This window comes from Rhipicephalus sanguineus, chromosome 3 (assembly GCF_013339695.2).
Source record: "Rhipicephalus sanguineus isolate Rsan-2018 chromosome 3, BIME_Rsan_1.4, whole genome shotgun sequence".
In the NCBI taxonomy this organism is placed as follows: Eukaryota; Metazoa; Arthropoda; class Arachnida; order Ixodida; family Ixodidae; genus Rhipicephalus; species Rhipicephalus sanguineus.
The window spans coordinates 178,464,114-178,483,159 of NC_051178.1; the positions used below are offsets into that span (position 1 = coordinate 178,464,114).

The window sequence follows — 19,046 nt, forward strand, 5'->3', positions numbered from 1 at the left end:
TAATTGCCTTGCTGTGTTTTGGATATGAATGAGTGGAAATTTAGAAAGATAACACGTAACGAATAATGCTTCAAGAACATTTGAAGCAAGATGCACAGAAATTAGACAAATACACTTACGAATACTGCTCACATGACGGCTGAGCGACTACAACACCAGGGTTTCGTCCAAGTCATCATTTTAGGAAACCCTATGCAGCTGCTGCCTCATCACATCGGCATCTTTGTATGATGACCACCTGTTTGAATTGCTAGTTGCTATTTCTGATTCTGATGCTGAGCATGAGCCATACTGCAGCAAATGTGCTTCAGTGGAGATGAAACACACGTGTTTGGATTTAGGCTACCTTTAAATAACACAACCGAACTAAAATAACAGGCAGCCTTTTACTGCTGCAGCCCTCATGGGCCAGTGCGCAGCCTCACAGTACAAAGCTTGATCAGTTATTATGACAAACTACGTATATGGTAACTTAGACAGAGGTGAACTCTACGTCTTCTCATTGTGTCGCCTTTACCGTCTATGTGCTGGTTTCCCATAATACAAAACCAACACTTGCTCCTTCGATTCACCTGGTGTCAAGCAGTTGGTTGATACATTTCTATGGTTTTGCATGCTTCATATTCCCTATTACGTTCATCCCTTCTGTAGATAGATAAAGCTCCTACTCCAACCTTTACCAGGCAAAAAAGAAAAGGAAGAAAAAAAAAGAAAAAACAAGCACCTAACAATAGCGTCATCTCGGTATTTCCTTCCACACTGAGGCACTGCAAATAGATTAAGTTCAGGTTCTACACTAGAAGAGGCACGACGCGCTGATGTAGTTACGCAGTCTCTTGCATCGCAGTGCCTCTTAAACGGTACTAACGGTACTTACAGCCGCATCATTCATAAAATGGAGGAGTAGCAAAAGCATTGAAACAACGGCATTTTGCCGCGTTTAGAGTGTTCTGAACCACATTTGCGCCTCTTCTTATTACTGGAGGGGCAATACACTGAGCCGGTGCACATCATCAGAGGTAGTGCGTCCGCACAACGGAAGACGGTATGGCAAGCAGCATCCAACGCTTACTTTTGAAGTGGCGTTGAGTCTGCAGCGCCGGCTGCGTTATCGTCTCTGAGTTCCTGCTGACCTGCAAGAAAAATATAACAGAATTTAAACACCATCAAACCATACGTTCTCCCGTTCAGCGCGAAAGACCATGGGTACGCTGCGATTGTTAGCGACATTTTACCTTCTTCCATCGCGTTTGTGTCCGATGTTTGTTTCGCGTGAAGCCCACTTCACTAGGCAGCCACTTAAGACCGAATGAACTTTAATTTGCCAAAATTCACTGAAACTCGCAAGTTGACAGGTTGAATACAGCGGCACGCCACAGGTACATCACTGGTAGTTCACTTCACTGCACGCACACTAACTGAATCAGCGACAGCGCCACTTACATTTAAACATTACCAAAGTTTAAAACTACATAACTTTATGTAATAGTCTAACTTTGCTAAAAACAGTTAGTTCAATAGTTCAACTTAACGCAAAGCTACGGTTCGTACCGCATTTCGTTATGTCATTTCCGCTGCGTCATATGGCGTCATACAGTCATATGGCGGCCCTCTTGCGCTTTCTGCCAAGCGGCCAAAGTCAACGCGAAACCCAAGAAAACGTTGGAAACTTGTCGTGAAAACAGTCGGCGTACGCCCAGGAAGACACTGATGTCTGTTGCCGAGCAGCTAGAAACGTAGAAACAACACGCAATCGGGGTAAATCGGTAATCATGAGCGTCCCAAGTCAGCGCTCCTACATGATTTTAGTGAGATGACGAGGTTTTCCCGATGCTGTTTCGGTCTTGAGACAGATAACGTCGTTGTATTTGGATACTTTACGAAGAAATGCATTCATATAGCGTGATCGTATGCCACGACAAGTTGCTCTCTTCGGCGGTCGTCGTCGTCTTAGCTGTCTCAGCGGCGTGCGTCTTGTGGCTGGGCGTACTCTCGGGAGTGACTGTGATATGTTCCTTCGTATGTGGCTGCGTCTGGATGCGCCTTCTCAAGCACGGACACTTCGAAGTCCCGGACTTGTTCGTAACGAGGAAGCGCACGGAAAAGAAGGGACCGAGGCGCCGTTTCTGCGATGTTACCGGTGCCGCAGCAGATGAGTACGCTCTCTTTCCGTGGAAGGACCTCAAAGTGCCCAAGGAAGTTGACCAGGCGCTCGAGTCTTTCCTTAACGGAATTCTGCGCGAATACGTGCACATTTGGTTTCGAGGCGTCAGCGGCGATCAAGCATTCGTCCATGAGCTGCGTCTCGTGCTTCGTCACCTGTTGGCCGCCTTGTGCCGGCGCGCTACAGACGTCGATCTAGTACGCTTCATCACGGGACCCGTGGCGCAGGCCGCACTATCTCACCTGGATGCGATCCTCAGGTCTCGCGTTGTGCTCACCGACGCTACCGACCAAGGCCGGCTGGTATTGAGCAGCATGGGATCGCAAGTGCACGTTGCTGTCGGAAGTCGCGAAGCGGAGCTTCAGTACTTGAGGCTCTTGTCAGAAAGCCTCGTGTTGCGACTACTACCGGCGCGCTATCACAAGTGCAAAAGCGCTTGCACCCTTCTACGTGAACTCTCGGGAATACCGTCCTCCTCAAAGCGATGGACGTGATCGCGGACCCGGACATTGTGAATCACCTTCTGCTGCTTTTTCTAGACAAGGCGCCAATGACTATCCTTCCAGCTCGACTGTCAGCGCGTGGAATTCTTGGAGCACTTTGTGAAAACGCCACTGTCGCCATTCTCGCGGTATCTATCAATCCCGTGATCTCCAGTCAGTGCTTGGCGATTCCGAAACGCATTCCTCATTCCTGAAGTTCCTTCGAGACCAAGGCTCACTGCACCTTTACGATTTTTACAGCGCGCTTGACGACTTTCATTTGCGGATACTGAATCCCGAACTAACGCTGATGATCGGCTTGAATTGCATGACCAAGCAAACGAGATTTATGGTGAATACTATGGCAGAGGATGCTCCCCGAAGGGTTCCTCTTGCTCCAGGGACGGCTGAAAAGATACACGCCATTCTGCAACGAGGTCCTGATGAAATCGTCGAGCTACAAAAATCTCCTTTGCTCTATGCAGCTTCGGACGGGGTGTACTCGCTTCTTGATGAAGTCTTCTGTCCACTGTTTTTCGAAAGTGACAAGTACTTTGAGCTTGTTTGCAAGGCGCGGGCCATCGCTCAAGTGCAAAAAGGCCAAGACAGAGGCCAAGACTCTGGGAAGAGTTGGAGCGTTGCAAAACTTGGTCACAAACTTAAGGATGCTTTCTGGGTCACTGCTGATGATGGCCTGGAAGAAGATGCTCCACAGGAGGCCATACATTGTGCTGAAGAACCACAGGTGCCGGAAGTTCCGTTAATTGCAAATGACTCGAGGCTAAAAGACTTGACTGCATGGAGGGTCTCCATTCCTCGGACTGAGTCTAGAGTTGACATGCAGCACAGGCACTATGTCGCATTCGTGGTGGAAGTTCAGCGCATCGATGTTGGAAATGGAGATAGTCCAGAAGATTTGCACTGGTCAGTTGTACGAAGGCATCACGAGTTCTACGTACTCGAAGCAAAGCTTCTGGAGTTCCACGGAGAGCTTGCAGTCACACCACTGCCACCCCGTAGGTCACCAGCCAGACAACAGTTGCAGGCATGTCGCATCGTGCTTGAAAAGTACCTCCAGGACCTACTTACTTTGCCACCTCTGCGAAGTTCCGAGTTGCTGTACAGTTTTCTCCGCCATGACGTAGAGTTCACTGCCAGCTTCCTGCCCGACATCCGCCTCGGAAAGATGTTTCGCACTGTGCCAATGCGGCTTCTCAAGGAAAAGGGACAGCATTTGGAGCCATTTCTGCAATCATTCCTCGCGTCCACGCAACAGGCACCGCCGCGTCCACGTCCTGACCTTCTGGATACGCCCAGAAGGCACGTGCGGACACAGCGCGCGCCTCTGCAGCAAAAGAACAGGCAGGGCCCGCCACGGTCATCCTCTCAACTCTGTGCACCGAGCAACACCATGGAGTTTGTGTACGACTACGGTGTTCACCTCGCTGACGTTCTCTTCCATGCTGCACCATGGCTCTTGAGGCTTCTCCGAGCTCTGGTTCCTCTCCTGCGATGCTCGGTCCAGGGAGTGACTGAACGTTATCTGGAAGGCAAGCTAAAACAAGCTCTTGCTCCGGGTCGGCTGACACTCATTATTAACTTACTCAGTGAGGCAGTGCTGGGCGAAGATGAACCACCGCGAACCAAGGCACAAAAATGTGCACGCGCTACAGAGACACACCTCGAAATGGCGAAGTTCCTTCCGGACATTTTGGTGCGCTTGATTGGCCCTAGGTGTCATGAGCTAGCTGTGGAGACTGTATTTCAGGCAGTTCAGCAGCCCTTGCTCAATAAGCAGATCTCTTATGTGCTACTTGACCTTCTGGTTGAGGAGATGTTTCCTGAAATGAAGGGATGGGCTGCATAAAAAAAAAAGGAGCAGAAGGCAACATTCCTTTAATTTTTCTAGCCTCATTGTGCTGTCTAGTCGTCTTATGTTGCTTGTATGTGATGAAAGAAAAAAAAAAGGAATATTTTACGTTGGGATCAGACGGGACTATAACATTGGCAAATACCACCCTGGAGAGGTGAATGTTGGGTGTGATATGTATAAATATGTGTACTCACTTGTTTTGACGTCGGAAAGACGATCTCGGGATCACTTCTGTCAGATGATAGGTGCCATTTGTGAATAGTGTCACTTTTAGATTACTGGTCAGCTATCACAAGCATAATCGGCCTTGCAATGCCTGGAAACTTAAGTCACTGCTTGCAACTGTCTTAGCTTGCAATCGCCAACAGCATCCTCGTCAGTTTGCACTTTGCCCCTCTTAGTGAGAACCATGCCTTGTTGCACAAGTGCTTTCTGTGCCGACTTGAAAGGTGAAATGCATTTATCCTAGGGAATCCTTGTGTTTGTTTCGGACATTCCGGATAACACGTGATTGTAGAAAATTTGTTCTGCTTAGATTTTAGTACTTTATTACTAGTGTATGCAAGTGGTGTGATGACAGTAGCTCTGTATAGTGGCACTTCCACCATTGTGTAAGACCTTGTTTAGGTAATTAGAACTATAGGTTGTGTTAGTTGAGTATAACTATCAACCACGTTGAGATTTTAATTGTCACACTGTGTGAAAGCCAGTAGTGGTCAGGGCACAGTGCAAGAAAACAAGGCTTAAATATGGAAGTTATGCTTTGTTAGTTACTTATGAATGCTAATTTATTGTGTGCTCATTGTTTTGTGTTAACGTTGCTGTGCAACTAAATGTAATAACTAGGTAAATAAAGGGATTTCCAAATGCCTTGGAGTGTCTTGTTCTTGTTTAGGAACTAGACTGTTTTTATCTAGGGTAAGCCACTGGTGGTCTGGCATTTTGAAAGCCACAATACAAAGAAAAATAAAGTAAGCTCAACTCCCGGTATACCATGGGAAATCTACTATGATTGCATCCAGTAACGAAAAATGAGAACATCATCATGGATGTGGACAAAGTGTGTCAGCTATAACACATACTATTCTTATTCTGGCATCATGAACTTTGTTAAACTTAATTAGAGAAACTTTCATGAGATTTGGGCACTGAAATACGAAGGGCACATAGATCACACAGTGTTCGTTGTGTCCGGAGTATAAAATGAAAACGGTTAAAATTCCAAGCTGGAGGCTGCAGTGCTTTTCTTCTCAGCGGCACGCGCTTTGAGCTGTAATAACTAGGGGTGTGCGGATATTCGAAATTTCGAATATTTTTCGAATAGTGTTTGCTATTCGGTTCGATTCGCATTGGAATTTTACTATTCGAACCTCCCAAAAACTAATACAGTCAACGTCCGATCGAAAGTGACCCCTTCAAATGTTTAATATGCTTCACCTCATCACACCCCAATATTGCGGCAAAGCTGCCTTTCAAGCTCCGTTATGGTGGAACTTTGCAAGACAGTCAACGTCCTATTGGAAGTGGTCCCTAGATTTTCAATATGCTTCACCTCATCACACCCCGGTATTGCGGCAAAGCTGCCTTTCAAGCTCCGTTACGGTCGAACATAGCCAAGACAGTGTCAACGTCCGACTGACGTGGTCCCTAGATTTTTTTAATATGCTTCACCTCATTACACCTCAGTAGTGCGGCAAAGCTGCCTTTCAAGCTCTTCTACGGTCGCAAATGTACTAACTCAAGAAAACGCTCGTTCTAACATGGAGATGAAAGATGTGGCAGAGGTGGGGGCTCAATCAATGCTGTTTTGGACCTGAAATTTGGGCAAGAAGTCCGAAAAATCGAAAGCCGAAGCTTTTTAGCATCCAAAATTTCAGATGTTCATATATACCGACGTCTAAGAGGCAGATTTGGAACTCCACACTTGAAGGGAGCACACCCTTGTCCGCCATATCAGTTGGGCTTCCACAGAAGTTGAAATAGGAGGAGAGGCTGAGGAAATGGCATCTTTGCCTATCGTAAAGTGTTGTCGGCAACACTTTGATTGCACCACATCATGTACATAAATAGAATTCGGCCTCTACATTGCCTCATTCATGATAAGACAACTATGAAACACCACCCCGCCAGTGCTTCATCAACCTAGCGAAAAGAAACTTTCATGTTGCTATCTCATAAGAATATGCTTAGGAATCCTTTCTAACTTTTTTTTCTGCAATTTCGCTTCGAAGTATTAAAAAAATATTCTAGAAATATTCAAAAAATGTTCGATTCGATTTGCACTCACACTTCGATATTCGAATTCGCTTCGCACCCAAAATTTCGCTATTCGCACAGCTCTATAGTTCAAACACATTGGCACTTGTATTATACGAGCTATGGCAGATTGCAGCGTAATTTCTGGTGCTCACGTACGCTTCATAATTTACGCCACTATGTGTGTTGCAATCAGACTACAGTTATTCTTTCGCTACAATATCGACAATAACATTCTACAAAGTTCCAATACATAAAAGACGTGTCTTGCGTTGTGAGACTACACTAACAGTTTTTATTTAGCCATTTAAAAATGTAGCTGGAGTACACGTCCCTATATTATGCTTCTGCAATACCAAAAAACAATGAAGGTGGCTTGTTGGGCGAGTCGATATGTGGTGCTTGAATTGCAAACCAGCAAAACAAATGGTAGGCCACAAATAACTTTGGGGTAAACGGAAGAGTAGGAATGACAGTTTCTGTTTTCTACCTCGTAGCTTTTTCTGAGCTTCTTGTTTGCTGGTTTACTTTAACAAGCACCAAAGAAGCCAGTGTTATCATGAGAAGAGGCTTTATGAACCAAAAAAGATGTGACGATGAATAGGTGGAAATGACACTGCCCTGTAGTCACCACTTTGACTCGCCGTGCCATCACGGATTCCGACAACGTGCGCTTAGGTTGTTTCTGAATGATGCAGGTGGACCATGTTGTATAAAAAGAAATTGAAGGGAGAGAAACGAAAAGTGCTTGTAACGAAGAAAGATTCAGGTTGGAGCCCTTAGTTCCCTTAGTCCTGGACCCGGTGACTACTCCAATGACACCAAGGGCTCTTTGTATCAAGACCCAGTGAACCTCAAGTGGTCCATCATGGAGAATGTCGCTCCATCGCTCAGTGTTGAAGAATGTAGGATGCAAACACTGAACTTGGAGTGCGTTAGGATTTTCATAGCACCACAGTAGCCTGAACAGAAGAGAACGCTTTGAAATCCACAACATTACATGGAGCTGCATTGTGGTATCAGTGATGGGATTGCAGTGTGAATCCCACCACACGGAAATGGAAGATTGGCCCATCAAGGTCTAATTGCAAAATTATTAAAAGTGGACATTGTGGCAAAACAGTGCAGAAAAGAGGACGAAGAGCACACAGGACACAGCGCATCTTCTTCATCCTGTTTTCTGCGCTGTTCTGCCACAATGTTTATGAACCAACTAGCCCACTCTTCTGAATAAAAGTGGAGTTCTGAAAAAAGATCACGCCATATCCACGGAATGAACGATGATAAGTGGGCGAAGCTCGAGAGGGGGAGATCATCGGTAAAACTGTACGTAACCCTACCGTGAGAGTTCGCCCATTACGTCATTAAGAAAGACGTGAGACTGTGTGCGTATATACAAATCAACTTTTATTTTGTTCGTCTACTGTCTACAGCCACCTGCTCCATCCGGTGACTCGCTGCGAAAGAGGAAGCGCGTCAAGAGCGATTGCCTTTTATTGCGTCAGTCACGTGCGAGTGACGTCATCATGACTTCACTCACACTAGCGTCACCTGCGGTGGTTACGAACCGGTCACAGAGGAAGGACAGACCCACGACGTAGTAAAGAAGAAAGAACACCACACAGGCGAACACGCACGAGAGTGTCACTCATCAACGACGTCTTCTTCTTCTACTGCACACCAGAACGCGCGCAGTAAAGAAGAAAGAATGCCACACAGGCGAACACGCACGAGAGTCACTCGTCAACGTCGTCGTCTTCTGCTAATGCATACCAGAACTGCATACTAGCTCGTGAGAAGCACGCGTTCTGTTATGCAGTAGAAGAAGATGACATTGACGAGTGGTTACAAACCGGTCACAGAGGAAGGACAGACCCACGGCTTAAGGAGCTTTGCCCCTAAAAAAATTAAAAATCAGCCTAAATTGATTCAGCGTTTATGTGTTTCAACGTTAGGAAACGTGGATAAGATGCACACTGAAGCATCATATTTTGTTTTCAGAAAACCATGCGTGATAGTGGTATGAGTGTTTTTATATTACCGTAAAATCCCGAGCAAGTGCCCCACCCCCTACGGTGAAAGATAATCCAACAAGCTTTGGAGGGGGGACCCTTGCTCGGGCACAAATCAAAATTCATGATGACGGCGGAAGAGCCGCACGTGCTTCCAATGAAATGCTTTATTGAATATGCATGCATTCACTGTCTTTATTAGCCCTCGTCGGGTGAATAAACACAGTGAATGAAACAGCGAAAATGGCGGGAGGGCGCTTGCTCGGTCATTGGCGCATATTTCAAATCTCACGAAAAACGGCAATTCTAGGATTTTATCATGGGCTTGGCATCAGTGGCATAGCCAGGGGAGGCACACAGGGCCCGTGCCCCCCACCCCGAAATTTTTTTTTCCCATGGGATATAGAGCACAAAATGACACTTGACCCCACTTATCTGCCCAGACCCAATGTCAGATCAAGGAGGTGCCCCCCCATCCCCCTCTGAAAAAAATTTCTGCCTAAGCCACTGCTTGGCATAGTTGATAGTAAGTTGCTACCGACTCACTGGGCCTGTAAGCCCTCGTAAGTAGTTTGTTTAAACAAGGGGCACACACAGCAAGCCTTATTAGAGCAAAGCTGTGAGTATTACATTGTTTGGAATTCTTCCCGTTGTAATCCATCATCAAAAAAATGGCATCGCCATATAAGCCCGAGTACATAAATAGGCTGCTCTACAAGTCTGTGGTTCAATGCAGCCAAACAAACATTCTTGACCAATACACCGACTCTTGTGCTGGGCCGATACTGCGAGGTGTTATGGCCACACGCACTTTTATTTTTTTCTGTCTGATCAGGCTTCACCCAATGAAGACTTTTGCCACGCCTCGGCTCATGCCAAGCCAACTTCGCAATGGTTCTCTTCTCATAAGACTGCGCACGTGGTGCGAGTAGTTAAGTTTATTCTGGGGCTAACGCGAGCACCAGCTAAAACGTTAGAACATTCGATCACACATGCATAAAAGACTATGTATTTTGCCAATGATCAGATCACCAATGACCGACGTCTGTGCTCACCGCTATCATTGTTCTACAGCGAATATTGCTTGCAGTTTTACTTTTGTTTCTTCCGGGCACAAGTTTGCCCAATAAAGAGTTCTGTATTTACCAGTCTGATTGTTGCCTTCTTCACAGTCACAACCATGCGACAATATTAGTAACCCTTAATACTCCGACACAAAGCAGGGCTCGGGCAGAGGCCAGGAAGAGGAAGGGCACGCGGCCTTTCATCTATGCCCTGCTGTTATCGTGCCATCGAGCGGTTAGGATACTTTGCAGACACAATCATCAATTTGCAATCTGTGCACGGCACTTCCCTGTTCACAACAGTCAAATATTGGGCAGGGCACTTGGAAGAAGTAATTAAGCTGGTCCAGCAATGTCTTATTTGAGTAATTTAGCAAAAATTCTCACATATTCTTTTCATTTGAATGAAATTTGCAATGAGCTTGCATGCTTTGTTTGGTTTGCAAAAAATCTCCAACACTATGTCAGTATTTGCCTGGTTTAATAAAACTGCAAGCCAAGTTGTGAAACCAATCCATATCTTTACAGGAGTCAAGTTTCTGCTGATGGCTAGAAGCACATGAACATTAATTTATCGTATTTTTCTGGATGAACCAGGCAAGCAAAGGGGCAGAGTGATTTCGCAAATTACATATAAATGAATACGTAAATTTAGTTGCAAAATTAGCATAATACTAAAGAACTGCTATGCACGAAATATTCTTGCAAGAACGCTAGAATAAAAATGCTGTCACAGTAACGTCGAACAGGGGTATATAGAATTATCGCCTATGTCAAGCAGTTTTAAGACTCCCCTTGAAATTCCACATAGAATCTTAGCACTGCAATATGCTTATATAGAAAGCACCATCGTGCAGTGAAGCATACTACCTGGGGCTGTATATGTAATGTATCAAACCATTGCACTACTGTATCGAACTATTTTGAGATTCATTTAAAATATGACATATCCAGGTTTAACTTATACTGTAAATTAAATTCGGTGCTGTAATACTCTCCTGTTATAGTAACAAATGGGAAACAATTGGTGCCAGAACTGCAACTGAAAAGCGGCCATTGTCACAAAGCAAACTCATATGCGTATGATAATGATGAATCCAGGCATTTTATGAAACATTTTTATTCAAATGTGCCTTCACATAATAACAAAGATAATTGCACTTCTTCCAGAGAACCATACAATGTACACGAATGGGCACTGTGGATAGTATATATATGTACAGCAAAACAAACTGCTTATGTTATATGTAGTGTACTCTATGTTCTACAAAAGAATCATCAAAGTGTGACTGAAGATAAAGAGAATGTAAAGAGGAGAAAGCCTTGCCTTGATTAGCGTGAATGAACTAGGTAGCAGCAACCACGTGTTGCAAACTTGTTAACAGAAAGGCTTTGCCTTTCATAACAGCGAAGTGAGAATGATCACCGAGGGTGCTGCCTAATGGCAGCCAGCTGCTAATATCCTATTATATATATTAAGAAAAAGAAAACAAGAATCTAGATGACTGATTGGGCCAGTGACTTGGTACCACCGAGTCCTCAAGGACCACTTAATAAACCGCTAAAAAATATCCAAAGATATAACTAGTAAAACACAAGTGAAACACGCGAGCGCAAGAGTGGAGCCACCAAAAAAAAATGAAGGGTTGCTACATAGACTGAACAGAACTTGTTCTTTACCCAAACTGTGGTCGAGTCTCCAGCGTACTTCGCGAACGGGAATGAAAACGCGTCAATGGCTAACATACGAAGAACTTAATATGCAAGAGCAGGTTTCGGCAGTTGCATAGCCAGAGCGAGTCAATGAACTGAAAAGTGGTACGTTCCAGCGCTATCACAATAGAGCGTGGTGATTTAACAGGACTAATGACGTTGCTGCCTTTATATACTCTCAAAGACTTGACAACAAAGAGGAGGTGGCAGTGCCAACATCTGCTAGCTTCGACAGTGAAAGCTTCATCAATGTTCTGTCGGCCTGTCATCGATTACCTTCGAATTACCAGCTGTTTGTCACTTTTGCGAGCAAAGCCCTGCTACTACTAGGAGGCGAGCAGTGGTTGCAGTTTGTGATGGGGAATAAGACAGGATGGCCGTATCAGCGACCGCGAAGAGAAGGAGGTGGGATGCTGGCAGAAGAGAGGAAAAGCCGGCCAACGGCCATCCTTGAGCCATCCTGCAGCTGTTTTGTGCCGGCTGTTCACTTCCTTTGCCGTATGTCCTGGCCTTCCTTCTGATCTGACAAGTTCTTGCTGCAAACGAGAGGACAAAAATTGGCTGGTTAATTTCGAGCGCACACTTTCATCCTGCAGAAAGCAGCAGCGACATCACCGACACTAGCCTACAGAACAAAAAGTGCAGCAGAAAGGTTAATGATGACACAATAAACCACTGCATGCCTATATGTGCTCCTTTTCTTTTTACATTTCCATCAAACTGTGCTTAAAAAACACCCCAAACTTACCTACTTTTCTTTCAATGCCACTTACAATTATCTATCTACCTTTACGCACTTTTTTTTCACTTTGTGAACGAACAAATGTAAACTTGCCAAGTCAGTGCTGATTTCCATACAACAGACCTATAGCATAAGCTTTTTAACACAATAATGTTACAGATCCTCTGTCGCAGAAATTAAGGTGCTGGTTGTGAGCAAAAAATCAGCATTGTCCAAGCGAAAAAGCGTGATGAATAAAAATAATAAAAAGCACGGGTTTACGCCTATACAGGCATCATGTAGTGCGAGGGGTCTCGCTAAAAGATGCATTAGTAATGCATAGCAGAAGCGTAGAATCACACCAGGTGTCACACAATGTGAATTTCGCAACAAGCGGAAGGTTTAGAGGCCCACCCATTGCAAAGCGCTCGGCCATAATAAATTATCATCAACCACAGCAACAACAAATTGTGAAGCTGCATAGGTGTGCATATTACCTCATGGACACACAGTGGGTACTTTGCTGCTTCGCAAGAAGATAGATTATTGCGCAGTGAGCACTTCACAATTGTACTTGCAGTAGGCACAATTGGAGGGTTTAAAATGGCCAATGCTACGCGTATAGACGTTCCTTTCCTTGCGACACAGTTGAGGTGCCCACCGAGCAGCAATGTCTGGCTAATGAATGAGAAGGTGATGCAAACGTGGCCCAATTACGCTACTGCGTTCCGCTCTTGAAGGTGAAGATTAAGTGTCCTCCAAGTTTTTTGTAGCCAAGATGCTGCGAGACTCACTATGAGGGGCCCGCGGGAAACGAGGGGCCCACGGACCCACTGCAGGAGACGTCCATCCACGCACGCTACCAAACCCCAAAGTGCCTTGCTGCTGTTTCCTGCACGCCGGCCTAACCTACCAGGCGGTGCTGCCGGTGCCATTGCGCTAAGCCTACATCGTGTGAGCAGAACGCAACATCTCACTCGGCGGCTGTTAATGCTAACTGCGGCTAATACATGAGGCATGCGTGCGCCATGAGGCACAAGCGACTTTACAGAGGCATAGCACCCCCAAAACTTGAATTCTGTACCCCTGTTTATCTCTCAGTAAATGGAACTCCACTTAAAAGGGTCATGAACCACTTTTCCAAGCAATGATCTAATGACCTTAGTATCGGAGTTTACTGCCTCCCGAATCGATTGCCACAAAAATTTCTAGAATTCGTCAAGAATCAGCGGAGTTACGGGGGTTTGGCGCACGCTCTCAGCACTTTGTTCTCGTGCCGACGAGCGCACTGGAAGCTAGACAGGGAGGGATGGCACGGGGGTAAGAAGTTACGTCAGCGCGCGTCATGAAACGCGATCGCTCTCCCGCTGTGATTTGCAGCGCGAGTGCGGCTACCGTGTAAAGTTAGTAGACTGAGGAGTGCGGCGCGGGCAAGTGGCGGCACCCCGTGGCAAGAAGCGCATCTCATCCGGCTATCGGCCAATAAGCATGCTATGTCTCCGCGACGTCAACATGCAGACGCCCTGCCCACCGACGAGAGTGAGAACCGGCCTCTGTTTGAAAAGAGGGCGCCTGAGGAAACAGCAACTTCGCGCTCCGCTTGCGGCCTTTAAGCGGCACGCACGACTAATATTTTGCAGAGCAGTTCATAGCCGTGTCAGCTTTCCACAGGTTGTGTTTTTTCAACAAGCCCAAGGGGTGCTTCATGACCCCTTTAAATGGAACATATTTTCCTGGTACCTTCAAGTTCCATTTAACGAGAGTACTGTAAATGTAGAATAAATTGAAAAAGAAAAGGAAGATTGTGTAACAGCTTCTTTCTTTCTCATTGACAGTTAAGCAGTGCATGTCGCTGGCAGAGCCCTATGTTTCGACCTTTTTCATCTTGCACATAACTGCACATAGGCAAAACACATGAGTTCTTGTGGTTGGTTGTGCAGGGTCGACCACATTTAAGGGGGGACGTGGCAATGGGAATGGTAAATTTTGTCAAAATGTTCAATTTTTGAATTTATTTTTTTCTGCAATCCTCAGACCATGTTTGACGTCATGGTGAAATATTAGACCAAAATAAGCAGTAGAAGTTGAAAAAAAAAAAGCATTTTACTAGTGTGCTGTCATCAAAAACGATAAGAAAATTGGGCTTTCGAAAATGAAAATCTGCTGTTTTCCTTTGACACAATGCCACCCTATTGGCGTCATCATAAAGAGGACAGATAGAGCTCAAGATAGCCACAAAGCTGCATTTCTCTAATGAAAAATAAAACCAGCTTCCTTCTGAGTTCCATTTTCTTAGCTTCTAGCTCCATTTTCTTGGAGCTCCATTTTCTCAGCTTTCATTTTTTGAACAGTTGCTATCAGTAATCCCTGTGCCATTTCTCAACAAATAAAGATATAACCATTCCGTTTTCTGTGCCTAGATCCTGAGACATTGGTGAGTGCCGTAAAGCTGTCCATATTTGTCTGCACACCATACACATTTTTATAATTGGCTTTTTGTAAAAGTTGTTAGTAAGACAATGAGTACAAGAAATTTCAAAAATTTTTTTGTGTGCTTATTTAAATACTAAAAATAAACCAATAGCTTTACGGCACAGAACGGGCCCTTGTGAATATGCTCATGCAAAAATCGTGACGAACTTATCTCTAATTAATTAATTAATTTTGGGATGACAATGAGAGTATAAAAAGTGTTGTAACTCAAAAACTGCAACAGATAGCTCAAAACCGATTTCAGTTATGATATCAGCACAACATATCACATCTGCATGCCAAATTTCATCACTTTATCTCCATAAATAACCAAGATAGTTTTCATTGCCACGTCCCCCCTTAAGGTGAGCATCTCATTAGTATTCAAGCCGGTAAAACTAGGTACGTTTATTCTATACGTTAGGAGGGAAATGTTCGTTATGTAACACCTAATTATGGTGTTGACAAAGACAATAATTTTACAAACTACATACGAAACATCAGCTTCTATGAGGTCCTGAATACTAATGAGGCGTTTGCCTTAAATGTGGACGACCCTGTACATCAGACGTGGAACTCGCCACTGAAAGGGCTTATAACGGTCTATGTACTGAAATGCGTGAATAAAAGCTGCAATGAAGCCATGCCAAGATCAATGCATATGTGGGTGATCTTACTTTTCGGGATTCTGGTCGGTGTCGGATTCCTCGAAGTCAGGCTTGACACGCTTCTTTTCATAGATGAAGATGATGGCGCACAGCACAGCCACCTCGACGCAGATTCCAAGGAAGGGCCACAGAGCAGCCAGCTTGTCTGTATAGCAATAAAGAGAGCAATAAGCAGTGTTAGGTGCTGCAACACAATCGCAAGAAATGGTAGACTGGATGAAACTTTAGCCGAGCACTGCGGTTTACAGTGTTGCAGTGTACCGTGCTCAGTGGTTAAAAGCGTCGATTGTTAACCCTTCCAGACGCCACCAATTACGAACTGTCTGTAAAGGTGTCATATCAATACAACGTTATTTCAAGGTATTTGATATTCTATTGCAACAAAAATAATGTCATAACACGCTAATTTATGTATGTTATAATAATTATTCCCAATTACATTGTAATTAAATATCTATTCATTTTGAAGTCATTAATGAATCTCAGGCTAGAAATATAGTGCGAATTGGTTTTCGGTTAGGTCAATTTTGAGCCAAGAAAAATTATGCGTTAGACACGTGGCTCCCGGGAAGCGGCCCAACAAATGACTCTTCGAACGTGGTAGTGCCTTCAGCAAAGTAATCATATGCAACAGTACATTGCAAAATGAAGTTAAATGAAGACAAATTTATTGTGCAGGAGGTTGAATTCATCCAAAGGTCAATGTATCTGGCTCTTTCTTAGAGTTGATACAACTAACAAAACAAGTGGTGTACACAATTGTGTACATATCGTGTCAAGGGGTTAAGCTGCATGGTAGCTGGCACTTTTTGCACACGCAGAGAGCACTGAGTGATCTAATGAAGTCATAATGCCGCACAAATGCCCTTTCTTTCACCGTTTAGAACAATGAATTGGCTCGGTGTGTCCCCAGTACCCACTGGTGGTGCAAAAAATGTTGGCAACTATGCACTCCCAGTATAGCACTTAAATCACTGACATTGTAAATAACTACGAAAAAGAAAGACCTTTTCAGTTTCAGACAAAGAAGACCATTATTTTGCGAGACAACAATGAAATGCAAGAACTCTATGTAATATTACTGACATCCAAGTTGAAGCTCTAGTCCACAACTACCGTATTTATTCGAATCTAAGCCGATGGTTTTTTCGAAAAAACGATGTGCCAAAGTGGGGGCTCGGCTTAGATTCGAGGATTTTGAAAAACGCGCCATTTTTCATCGAGAAAAGTGTTGCAAAACTAGCGCCACCTAGACAGTATTGTAGCCGATAGTAGCCGAGCCAACACCTGGCTTAAGTATGCATGCGAGGCCGCCATTTTTATCTTTGTGGTGAGTGTTGAGGCGAGCCGTTCGTCAGTTCGAGTCTCGCTTCGAGTGGGCTGTGTGTGGCGTAGCTCAATGGCGCCAAACGAGCGTAGTCATTATAGTGCGGCGTATAAAAGGAAAGTTGTGCTAGCCGCGGAGTCGTCCTCCAACGTTCAAGTCGGGCGGGACTTTGGAGTGGACGAAAAGAATGTTCGTCGCTGGAGGGGCCAACGGGAGAAGCTCTTCGCGTGCGCCGCAACAAGGATGGCTTTTACCGGTCCACGGAAAGGCCGTCACCCTGAAATGGAGACGGCATTGCCCGACTTCGTTCGGACGCAGCGAGCAGCTGCCTTTCCAGTGACAACGGAAGTGCTCCAGGTGACGGCGAGGGCGCTTTCAAGCGAGCGCTTGATGGCGCTTCAAATGCGCTTGATGGCACCGAGGATTGCGCACTGTTTGAGGACAGCGACAAAGATATCAGCGACGACGACTCGGAATGAGCGCGGCATCATGATGATGAACCAACTGCTCCGTTTCATCTTCATATTTTCAATAAATGTTTTCTCTTTGTGAATTTTACCCGGGCCTACATTCGAGGTAAGTTTTTTTTTTTTTTTTTCGGGCTTCGGACTTTAGGGGGTTGGCTTAGAATCGGGGTCGGCCTAGATTCGAGTAATTACGGTAATTGCTAAACTCGTATGCAAGGTAGGAGAGAGAATGCACACTGGAAGTAGATTCACATTTTTCACAATGGAGACAGTCAAGTTCTCTGAGGTGTTGATGATTTCCGTAGTGGTAATGCCTTTCTAAAGTGGCACTCACACTAAAGAAACTAAAGAAATGCCGGAGTTGTGAGACGAAGATGCATGAAACTCCGCCAACTCCATAAAGCACCTCACTGGCCAATTTTTCAGGTTCAAGATAAACCGTGAGGCTGTTATTTAAAATAAATTAGTTATGGTTAATGTGGCAACTAATGAGCCTCATGTTATCATGAACGTCCAGTTTCAACTCAGTTTATCCTAACAGAGCAGTGAACTTGTCAATTTTGGACTACTGTGGTGAATATGAGAATTTGACAAGCCTTGAAGCATGGCCAGTCAATGCAATTGCATGAGAGAAGAGAAACAAAAGCACTCACCCTTGACGCGAACCAAGACTGTCATGGTCTCATTGCTGATACCGTTGCTGGCAACACAGGTGTACTGGGCCCTGTCGTCGAAGTTCAGGTCCTGAATTACAAGCTTGGCATCGGACACGTTGTTCAGTGGCTCCAGAGAGATGCGTGGGTCAGAGATGTTCAGAGGCTCGTCATCTGTAGCAAGGATGAAAATTTCCACACACAATTCAGCGAGTCAAGTGGGGTAAAAGAAAGCCATATCTGTGCCCTGATGCGCACCAGTTCTTGTAAAGCCACCTGTGGCACATCACTGTACTCAAGATGACCCCCACACAGTTAAACATTAATCTTGCGCAAATGCAGTGAACCTTTCAAAACCTCTTCACCGCAAAAACCTAAACAGCCCTACACTACAGCATACCGGAGCACAGCACTTTTAGCCTAACGCACAATTACAAGGGGTTAGCGATTAACAAGCCAGTATTTGCTGTGTATGAATGACTAAGCTCAAACAGAATGCACATGTTCTTTTATTTACCGAGTAGTGAAGTGAAACTCTTGACTAATTTTTTTTACATTAGATAAAGGGTTCAAACGCTCTGACGATGTCCAGTTTGCCATCGCAAGGCAAATTTGGTATCAAATCAAAATCAAACTAAATGGAGTCCTTTCACATACAAGAAGCATGCAGTAGAATTTACGCAACTTCAGAAGCATGTGCTGGTACTCCTTGAAAGTTGCTTTCAATGTAGTCCGATTAAAATGATATCTGTGCTTATTTTGAGGCCCTGCAGAGTACGGCAGTGCAAGAATGTTTTACTCACCCTTGAACCAGGTGACAACGGGTATCGGTACACCAAACGCCTTGCAAGACAGGGTGAGTGGGTCTCCCTCCACTTGGTTCTTGGAGCCTTCAGTGACCTCAATGGACACATTGGCTGCAACAAAGAGGCGAAAATCTCAAAAATGCTTTCCTACTGCGTAATAACATCTATATGATTGGTTTGGTTTCATTTAACCATCCAGAATGCTCATGGGCTCCTTAATGGCCAAAACACAAATGAAGCAGGAAGTGAATGACACAGGACAAAAACGTCATCACAACATCTACATTGTTTGTGACACTGAGCAACAGAATATAAGAACCACATTTTGAAAACTACTACCATATAAATCAAACCGAATATCCTCGAAA

General features: G+C 44.8%; 2 protein-coding genes across 2 annotated transcripts in view; one reads left to right on the forward strand and one right to left on the reverse strand.

Moving 5' to 3' along the window:
- Window positions 1-1,587: 1,587 nt before the first annotated feature.
- LOC119387745 (sorting nexin-14-like) lies at window positions 1,588-5,393 on the forward strand. The gene is given in 6 exon segments (XM_037655249.2): window positions 1,588-2,620; window positions 2,623-2,743; window positions 2,745-2,802; window positions 2,804-2,948; window positions 2,951-3,006; window positions 3,008-5,393. Coding segments are annotated over 6 exon segments (2,619 nt in total). The 5' UTR covers window positions 1,588-1,887; the 3' UTR covers window positions 4,514-5,393.
- Window positions 5,394-10,953: 5,560 nt separating this feature from the next.
- Window positions 10,954-19,046, reverse strand: part of LOC119387747 (neuroplastin) — a 51,989-nt gene continuing 43,896 nt past the window's right edge. The window contains exons 6-9 of the mRNA XM_037655251.2: window positions 18,676-18,789; window positions 17,873-18,046; window positions 15,435-15,570; window positions 10,954-12,100 (exon numbers count right to left, since the gene is read on the reverse strand). Of these exons, the coding sequence (XP_037511179.1) occupies window positions 12,049-12,100; window positions 15,435-15,570; window positions 17,873-18,046; window positions 18,676-18,789 (476 nt within the window). The 3' untranslated portion in view covers window positions 10,954-12,048. The remainder of the gene's footprint in view (window positions 12,101-15,434; window positions 15,571-17,872; window positions 18,047-18,675; window positions 18,790-19,046) is intronic.